The sequence below is a fragment of the Balaenoptera musculus genome, chromosome 1 (genome assembly GCF_009873245.2).
Source record: "Balaenoptera musculus isolate JJ_BM4_2016_0621 chromosome 1, mBalMus1.pri.v3, whole genome shotgun sequence".
In the NCBI taxonomy this organism is placed as follows: Eukaryota; Metazoa; Chordata; class Mammalia; order Artiodactyla; family Balaenopteridae; genus Balaenoptera; species Balaenoptera musculus.
Genome location: NC_045785.1, coordinates 127,055,769 through 127,066,005, shown reverse-complemented (window position 1 = coordinate 127,066,005; position 10,237 = coordinate 127,055,769). Strand labels below are relative to the sequence as shown.

At 40.0% G+C, this 10,237-nt stretch overlaps 1 protein-coding gene across 1 annotated transcript in view; it reads right to left on the bottom strand.

Moving 5' to 3' along the window:
* Window positions 1-514: 514 nt before the first annotated feature.
* FMO2 (flavin containing dimethylaniline monoxygenase 2) overlaps window positions 515-10,237 on the bottom strand; it is a 38,651-nt gene continuing 28,928 nt past the window's right edge. Inside the window, exons 5-8 of the mRNA XM_036845965.1 lie at window positions 6,095-6,294; window positions 4,424-4,779; window positions 1,624-1,696; window positions 515-866 (exon numbers count right to left, since the gene is read on the bottom strand). Coding sequence (XP_036701860.1) covers window positions 515-866; window positions 1,624-1,696; window positions 4,424-4,779; window positions 6,095-6,294 — 981 coding nt within the window. The remainder of the gene's footprint in view (window positions 867-1,623; window positions 1,697-4,423; window positions 4,780-6,094; window positions 6,295-10,237) is intronic.

Below are 10,237 nucleotides of genomic sequence, written 5' to 3'. Positions count from 1 at the left end.
CCTCTCATTTTTTTCTCCAGTAGCTTTGAGTGATTCCCCATGAAGCAAATGGCGCATGACCTAACATCTGAGAACTTTGTTACCAAATAGAGTCCGGATAAGAAGACTATCAAAAACAACACACAGAAATTTTAATATTTGCCCACACTTAAAATTTTCCAATGATTTAAACCATGGGTGCTTTTCGTTCTGTGTAATTCTACTATTTTTCCACATGACTCTCCTTTACCAGGGCTTGGCAACACTGTTTAGCCAGTGTTATTTTATTGTCTTTTTTGGAGAGTCTAGTGGATTTGAGGGAAGGGTAGAATGGCAAAGAAATTTCATGACACAATTTCAGTTTTACACATAGACCTAAGTCTTCTAACTAACTCTCCACAATTACCTCTCTCACTCTGTTTTTCTCAACTCTAAAATTTAGACTTTAGATTTCATATTTTTTCTTTTAGTCTTCTTTTTTTTCTCTTTAAGAGGTACTGACTGACGTGAAAGCCAAAAGCATTATGCTGACATATTAGAACCACTGAAGTTGGAAAAAAAAGGCCACCACAACAGCAAGAAGCCCCAGGATTTTCAACAGGAAGGAAACTTGGAAATTAGATGAAGTTTTTAGAGCCCGTGTCTTTAAAGGCTTCAATATCCTTTGTTTCTGGGTGAAGATGGCACTCCTGGCTCCATCCCATTGCCCAGGTCCCACCAGGCGATACTGATAAGAGTTGCAGGGCCCAAAATAAAGTTTCACAGCCAGTTTAGGCTCTTTTAGCAAGAGAGAGAGGAGGTCTGGCTTTGCACCTATCTCTAAGGCAAGCTCGTCCAAGTAGTCGATGTAACTGGTCTGCAGTATCTGGCTGTTGCTCTCTCCAAACCTTAATGAAGAAAGAATAAAGGACAGATTCACAAAATGTGCTAAGTTATATAAGAACATTAGGTATTCATTAGCTATTGAAAGAATGAAGGAATGAATGAATGAATAAATGAGTTTTGAATAACTCTCCAAGTCTCCTAGCAAGTAAACCTAGTCAGGATTGCTGCAAAGATTCACAAGATAACACAGATGAAAGCATAGCTCAGTGTTTTGCACAGAAGAGACACTTAATATTTGCTTGTTAAATTATTAAAGTACCTTGCACTCTGGCTGGCATATAGTAGATGAATTAGAATTTGAACGTGAGATAACCCCTACACGTGATATAAGGCCCCCAAGTCTACTTTCCTATGTACTTGATCTCTATTGAACTCCATTCCACTTCATCACAAAATGTAAATCCTTGACCTTCACTTCACACCAACTCCTTTCTAATTTGCTTTGATGGGAGTTCCTCCAGCTAACTTTCCAGAGATGCTTAGGCTACTGTCACCACCATTGCCCCCATCCCACTTCCTCTTTACCACAGAGTGTGAGAGGATACAGAATCTAACATGGACAACATATAAAACAAATAAATTTAGGTCAAGGATAAATGTTCTTGTTTGGTGAAATTACTATTTTTAAGTAGTTGGATCTTAAAGTAGCATGTATAAGAATTTGCTTTTTTAGAAGCAGCTAGGTGGTTCTTGTGAGTAGTTAGATCACTATACTTGGAGAAACACTGTTCCATGTAAAGAATTTTTAAAAATTCTTACAAGTCAATTCTTTTTTTATTCCTCTTGATAATGTCTGCCATCATAGTTCTCTCCGAGGGCAAGGTACACAAGCCTAGAAAATAAAAGGTTGGTTGAGTAGTGGGTTTGATTCCATTTCATTGCTTTATCTAGTTGATTGATTCCTACAATCCACTGATTCCTACAATCAATTGATTCCTACAATTAAATTTTGGCCATTTACCCATGAGATACCGGTCAGGGCTGCTGTGTCGTTGAACTCCAGGGTGCGCCACTCGCATTGAGTTCTATGTGATGTTGCCCAGGGATCACCAGGCTACAGCGTGGACTCTGAGGTGGGAGTGGGGGGTTAGAGAAGAAGGTGGAGAGGGAAGGTGAGCCTGAGAAGTTGGGAAGCCGTCCCAGATGGCTTGAGCTCCATTCTGAAAGTGGTGGGAAGCCGTGGGGGACAAGATCAGATTTGCCTTTTGGAAAGGTTCTTTGAGGTGCTGAATTTTGGAAAATGGGCTCCAGGGAGGTCAGTTTAAAGGCAGCAAGACCAGGGGGAGGGGTAAGATGTGACAGGGTGAGAGAGTGTCATGGACATATATACACCACCAAATGTAAAATAGATAGCTAGTGGGAAGCAGCCGCATAGCACAGGGAGATCAGCTCGGTGCTTTGTGACCACCTAGAGGGGTGGGAGAGGGAGGATGGGAGGGAGATGCAAGAGGGAGGAGATATGCGGATATATGGATATGTACAGGTGATTCACTTTGTTATAAAGCAGAAACTAACACACCATTGTAAAGCAATTATACTCCAATAAAGATGTTTAAAAAAAAAAAAAAGGCAGCAAGACCAGTTAAGAGGCTGTTGAAGTAAACCAGGTGAGGGAAGGGGTGGCACAAACTGAGGTAGGGCAGTGGGGATAGAGAAAGATTGACGTCAGTTATCCCTGTGGGCTTGTGATTCCGTCCCCTGTCACAGGTGTCCCTGGAACTTCCGACATGCTGAAGAATGGTCAGCGTCCCTGGCTAGTCATCAGACATCTCAGATTCAATGAGTCCCAAACTGAGCTCATCACTGAAGCCCTCCTGCTCAGACCTGCCTCCTCTTCCACATGCTCCCTCTATAGCCCCAGCACTGCTCCCCACCCAGTTTCCACCACCTGAGATCCGCCTTGATCAAGTCACCCTTGATTCTGCTCTTTTCCTCGAATTTTCCTACATGGAGCCAAGCATTACGTCCTGCTGGTTTGATTCTTAACTATCTCTCTTCTCCACTTTGTCTCTTTGCCTGGCTGAGGTTGTATCACATTTTAGTATAGACGATTACAGCAGCCTTCTCACTGGTCTCTGAGACTCTATTCCTTTCGCCTTTCAAATCTATCTTTCACACTAATGTCGAAATAATCTATCAAAAGTGAAAATCTGATCATGTCTGGTCCTTGCTTCACCTTTCATTGAGTCTTCTGGCAGAAGAGCTTTCTTTTTTTTTTTTTTAATTAATTATTTATTTATTTATTTTTGGCTGTGGTGGGTCTTCGTTTCTGTGTGAGGGCTTTCTCTAGTTATGGCAAGCGGGGGCCACTCTTCATCGCGGTGCGCGGGCCTCTCACCATCGCGGCCTCTCTTGTTGCGGAGCACAGGCTCCAGACGCGCAGGCTCAGTAGTTGTGGCTCACGGGCCCAGTTGCTCCGCGGCATGTGGGATCTTCCCAGACCAGGGCTCGAACCCGTGTCCCCTGCATTAGCGGGCAGATTCTCAACCACTGCGCCACCAGGGAAGCCCCAGAAGAGCTTTCTTAAATGGAGCCACTGGGTCCTCAGGCCAGACTTAATCAGGGTCCCTAAGAGTCCATCAGATGGTTTTTATGTGTAGCTAAATTTGGGAAGAGCTGATATACATTTTATATTCAAGCTCCTTAGCATGTCTTAAAAGGTTCCTGTGTCTTGGCCCCTTCCTCTTTAAGAATATTCTCTCACCCCTCTCTGCCTCACACCTCATGTTCTAGGAATGTCAAGTATCTTGTAATAATTCCTCATCTGCATCACACCTCTGTGCTCTGCTTCCCTTTTCTGCACCTGGGAAACCCAGTTATCTAGGAAGTTTTCCTTGACCACATGCCCTTCCTTTATCCAAACTCTGCTGTTGCTAAGCACCCTTTCTCTTTTCCCACACACTCCATGCAGTCCTCTGACAAAGCACATGTCTTATTATCTTAAAATGATCCATTTAAATTTCTCTCTATCCTACCAAGTTCCAGCACAGGGCTAAGTATTCAATAAGTTTTTGTTCAGCTGAATTGAGCCCTGGATCAGGGAGATAGTAACAGCCTTCTGAGAAGTGCAAAGTGCTACACGATGCTCAGAGAGAAATATTTTAATAATTTTATAGCTTTGTAGGGATCTGTGAGGTTGAGCTGCTTAGGTATTAAGAGTTAATTTGGAGTTAAGTATGGAGTAGGCCCTAGGTCTCTTGATTTGCACATATTCTGAGGAATTTATAAACATCTTACAGGTAAAACTAGGAGTCATAGATGTCTTCCTTCCTTCTGTTCTCTCATTAGTCCAAGAAAAAATAATATTTACTTAACATTATGCCAACTGAAATTCTCTGGATTTTCTAATATTTTAAAGGAATGATTGCAGATATTTATTTTTATCGTATCCCAATATTGGTTATTTTGTGAATTCTCTGCTAACTTTTTAGGATGTCAGTTTTGTGAGAGCAGCCAAGGTTGGCAACCTCCTTGTTGGCAACCTCCTTTTCTAAACTTGTTATTGAGCAAAATCCACCAGGTGTGAAACACTCAGCCACTCACTTGCCCACTCACTTACCTTTGAAAACTCTTGTTACCCAACGAGCTTGAAGTTCAACAGTTGGGAAAATGGAACCTAGAGGCTGGATAAGACCAATGCATGCAAGGGTTGACTTCTCCAGGTGAGGAGGGAACATGTATTTGTACAGCGAGACCATATTATTCTCTACTTTAACAAGTGGATCTTCGAGGAAGGGAAAAGAGAAAGTATATCCTGTTGCAAAGACAATGACGTCAATGTCCTCCTCCACTGTTCCATCCTCAAAGAGGGCAGAAGTTTCTGTGAGCTCTTTCACTCTTGATTTCACCTTGATGGCTCCGTAGAGTATACGACTTGGAAGATCGTCACTTAGTATAGGCTCTTTCATAAGGTATCTGAAACATGCGGAAGAAAACACTCAGAAAGAGTATTTAATGAGGGGTCTTGAACTCTCTTGATATTTTATGGGCTTGGCTCTGGGAATAAAGAGGTTTCTCCAATATCCATAAAACTTTCTAACTTGACTAGTTGGGCTACCCCAAGCCTTACTCTCTGACTTTATTCTCGTGTCACATATCTCTTCCCTCAACAAATAAGGAAAAACACGTAGATGATGTGGGCAAAACACATTTCAAAAAAGGAGGCATTCCTAAGGGCTTAGACAAAAAAGGAGGCATTCCTAAGGGCTTAGACAAAATTCCTAAGGGCTTAGACAAAATTCCTAAGGGCTTAGACAAAATGCTTAGACAAGAATTGCCTATGGTCAGTTCCTGAGCATTCCAGTTGAATATCCCACTGATATTTCTGTTGTTTTATGTTATCTACCTTTAATTATCTTGATGTTCCATTTAATTTCTATCTATCTGATCATAAGTAAGTAAGGAAAACTTTGTTAAATTCCCATTAGTTTTGAAACTTATTAAGGGATCAGTGTGAAAATTAATGCATAGAATTAAGTTGGGGGATATTTCTTGATCCCAAATATACGTGGAGTCTCCGTATGTATCTGATAGCATGAATGGTGGAGCAAAGTCTGGTTGTATTTCTGGAATTTCCTTTTTTGTAGATTTGAGAACCATCTTGTTAAAAAAATAAGGATACATGGTACATGTACCAGATCTCAGAATATAGCAGCCACGTTGCATTTGTTGAAAGATTGCAAACCTCTTCTGTTTTTTTTTTTTTTTTAAGGGAAGGAGCCTGTTATCAAATAAAGAAAAATAAACATCCATATTGTTTGCTTGTGTTTATAAGATCAGTGATGTATAGCAGATTAACAGGCAGTGAGTATGTTCTCAAAAGCTACCCACAGGAAGAACCCTTATGGTGTACAGAGTTAGCAAAGTATGAATTAACAGATGTAGAATTTGGATCAGTTTTCCCACCCACCCTCTGAAAGGAAGGTCACAATCTCTTAAAACAGCCTTTTCCAATGTTGGACAGCTCTGGGTATTAGAAAGTCCTTCCCATGATCCTAGTTCTACTTTCTGGAGCAGCTCATAATATTTATACTTCATCTTCTTAAATATTTACTTTTTAAAAGGCATACAGAACAAATTTGGAATTCAAAATCCAGGAGCTACATGATACCCATACTGTTAGGTTGTAGTTTGAACTACCATGTTAGCAATTTGTCTCTTTGCAAAAAGAAACCCCTCTGACATCCTTGATTACCAATGAGTATACCATAAAAAAGCAAAGTAACTCTACTTGTTTTGAGGCATAAGGCCATAATTTTCATGGTTGAACCACCGATTCATCTGTTGTTCCATCACCCATTTTACAACTCTTCGTGGCAGGACATTTCGGAGCATGGAGCTAAAACGGGTGTGGAACACCATGTCCCAGGGATAGCCATCTTCAGAGATACGGCCCATGACCCAGGAACCATGTCTGGTGCTGATAAACACCTGGTGAGCAAAAAAGGATGCAGTTTAAACTAGGGCATCATCTCTTTTGGGAGGAACCCACTGTGTAGATAATACATCACATGTATGGCCCCAGAATTTGCTGAAATGCTTTGTTTTAAAGATGATTGACCTCAAAGTGAAGTACCTTCTAGTTTTCACAGCTCTGGGGCAGCTTTATCATGCAAGTGGGAACCAGTAGTACTTATGCTGATGGAGGAAGACCACCATAGTCTTGAGAACTTCATGGAAACATGAGAAAATCTTTGGGCTAAACCAATCATAAAACCCACACATTTTTGCCATGTTTGAAGTTGTGGTTCAATGCTCCTTCCCTCCTCTTACCTTTTCCATCCACCACAAGTTGTTTTTATAGGGAAGGTATGCAATTATAATCCTAGGAAATGTATGATTACAGCCTAATGTCTAGATAGGCACAAATATATGGATCTGTATATACCCAGAGAGGGAATAACAAGGGAAATCAGCTTCTTCCCATACTTGAAAGAACATTGTTATGTTCTTTCATATATTTTATATATTTATATATTTTATATATTATAACATTTTATATATTTTAAAAGTTAAAAATACTGACTATACTTCTGAACTGAATGAATAAGCATTTTCAGAACTCTAATGGAAAACTGATGAACTCATAAAAGTGCTAACAAAGATCAGGATGAAAAAAAAATTAATTACATGGGACTGAGCTGACCGATGAGAATGATTATAATTTTTGTAACTTTCTGTTTGAATAATAATAAAAAAATCCCACAAGGACTCAGAGGCAAAAAATATACAAATCAATTTTCACTGCAAAGTAAAGGAGCTGTTACAGTGGAGGATTACTGGACTGAATGTCAGTATTATGATATAGTATGAGTGTGTTTCGTGTTTGGTAATTGCAATCATTGTTGCTTTTGTTGTGGTCATCCATTTACAATGCTTGGTGTCAGTTTATTTACCTCTTGTAAAAATAAAATACAGTGTGTGTGTGTGTGTGTGTGTATGTGTGTGAAAAAATAAATTTCTGAACTTATACTGTGATTCCCATTCTCTTCAAGTGCACTTCTGAATCCCCTTTCAGATGTACTTTTTTTTTTTTTAAATGTAGCATTATTTTATTAACTACTGCATAAATTCTAAAAGCATATATGTTATGATTCCTTCCATCAGTTTCTATATCTTGATTAAGTTACCAGATTTTTAACTTTGAATTTATTTTAAAAATTCAGAGTTTAAAAATCTAACATTTACTATTCATAGATATTCCTTTACATGGAAGTTAATATAGGAGGTAATCAGTTATACATATATATATATATCTATTCTTTTTCAGATTCTTTTTCCATATAGGTTATTACAGAGTATTGAGTGGAGTTAGTTCCCTGTGCTATACAGTAGTTCCTTGTTGATTACCTATTTTGTATATAGTAGTGTGTATATGTCAGATGTATTCTTTACCTTGTAGACTTATATTTCCCTAGTTTTCAAGGTGTGCATTTATATCTCTTTTCAAATATATATTTTACCTTGTTTACTGTTACTCCCCCATTGACCAAATGCATATTTGACTTGCTTCTTAAAATTTTATATGCCAGTACTTTTACATGCCAGAACTCTATGAGTTCTGCTGTACAAGGCTGTCCTTGATAAACACATAAGATTCACTTACAAGGAAACTGATTCACTTAGGAGTTTAAGATCATGGATTCTAGATCTAGGACTCTGGATCCAGACTGCCTGGGTTTGACTCTCAGCCCCACTACTTGCAAGCTGTGTTGCCTTGGGTGAGTTACTTTAACCTCTCTGTGCCTCCATTTCTCCCTCTCTGTAAAATAGTACCTGCTTCATAGAATTATTGTACAGATTAAATGAGATAATACATATAAAGTACTGAAAATATTGCCTGGCAAGTGATAAGTACTGCTAGGTATTATTATTTTGTAAAATTAGCCTGGAGGAGAGGAGTTTCATATAGTGCCACATATCTGGAGTGAGCCAGAATTTGGAGACAAGTTTTGCTGGGGCTTCAACTCCTTAGCTTGTGAAGTGGCACTTACATAAAATGGTATAATGGTGTTGAATTGTTGGTCTGTGTGTGGTAATACGCTTATATCCTGATTTTCTCCTGCTGTTTCCCTTTTGTTGACTTGGCAATACTTTGGTTACGTATTAGATAATATACCTCAAATATTTCCATGAATGTCTCTTTCCATTACTTATTGTCTGCCCTTCTTCCTTAGGATCAATCCATGTTTCACATTGGAAGCTCTGCCTATTTTATTCATTCTCTTTCTGCTGTCACCATCTTTACAGCGGGGAGTCTAATCTGGCTAGCTGTACTAGCTGCAACAGTGTGATATGTCTCAGGATTTAGGATCAGGCTTCTTTCCCTGAGATGCATACTTCAGGCCAAGGGTCAGAGATCTGGTTTTTGGTGAGAGAGTGTGTGGATGACTCAGCACCATCCCACAGTATTTTGAGTGGTGCTTTTGGACTGTGATAGAGCATGCCATATACTTGTGAACATGAACCTCCTTTAACAGAAGCAGGGCACACTCAGGACTAAGGTGAGTTTAGGCTATAATTTTAAGCTTTGCAGATGCACCTGGTTCTATCCCTTACATACATAGCTCCTATGTATCTCTTCTCACAGAAGGGTTGAGAGTGCATTACTCTGTGCAAGACATTTTATCATAATTATCAATTATGTTATTAATCCAATAAATATTGAAGAGACATCCTATGTAAAGATTAATGAGGTGAAAGGCACACAAATATAGCAAAGGTGGTTTCTTAATATTGAATCTGGTATGACTGACAGGCTTTTACATGGCAAGGCCCATATAAGGAAATAGACTCTTGCAATCTAAGATTTGATATCTTTGGATCATCTTTTCTAAGTCCAAATCACTGACCTGTAACATGTAGTGGTCTAGTACGGAGCTTTCCTTGGTTGACAGCTAAGTCAGCTCCTTTGATCATACTCCCTGCCTCAAGCTTGGCAGGCATTCCCAACAGGAAAGAGACTGGACCTTGTGCCTCCCTACCTGAGTCGGCTCTTCTCCAAGACTTTACAGTTACTGCCTCCTCACTTGTTCTTCACACTGAGGTCTTTTTTTTTTTAACATCTTTATTGGAGTATAATTGCTTTACAATGTTGTGTTAGTTTCTGCTGTATAACAAAGTGAATCAGCTATACATATACATATATCCCCATATCCCCTCCCTCTTGTGTCTCCCTCCCACCCTCCCTATCCCACCCCTCTAGGTGGTCAGAAAGCGGGAGCTGATCTCCCTGTGCTATGCGGCTGCTTCCCACTAGCTATCTATGTTACATTTGGTAGTGTATATATGTCCATGCCACTCTCTCACTTTGTCCCAGCTTACCCTTCCCCCTCCCCGTGTCCTCAGGTCCATTCTCTACGTCTGCATCTTTATTCCTGTCTCCTGCCCCTAGGTTCTTCATGACCATTTTTTTCTTTTTTCTTTTTTAGGTTCCATATATATGTGCTAGCATACGGTATTTGTTTTTCTCTTTCTGACTTACTTCGCTCTGTATGACAGACTCTAGGTCCATCCACCTCACACTGAGGTCTTAAAGCTTTGAAAAGTGAAAAGTGGTTTCTTTTCACGAAAAAAGGTGAGGACCTCCTGGGTCTAGTAAATCTCTTTCTGGTGTTAGTGACCTGCTCTGTCACCAGGGTGGTAATTCTGACAGGTCCCAGTGGAACCCCTTCATCAACCTGCTGGGGAGGCACTATGTTCTTTTATCACATTTGCTACTTGGCATCTTGAGCACTGACAGTGTGAGTCTCAGGACTGGACAGTTTTGCTGGTTGTAGACATGGCCACTGCAAGTCCTGTGTAGCCAGAAGATGCTGGGCTACATCAGAGTGATAGGGCCCCTGGGTCCAGGCCCTGTTGAGAGGGGATGCTT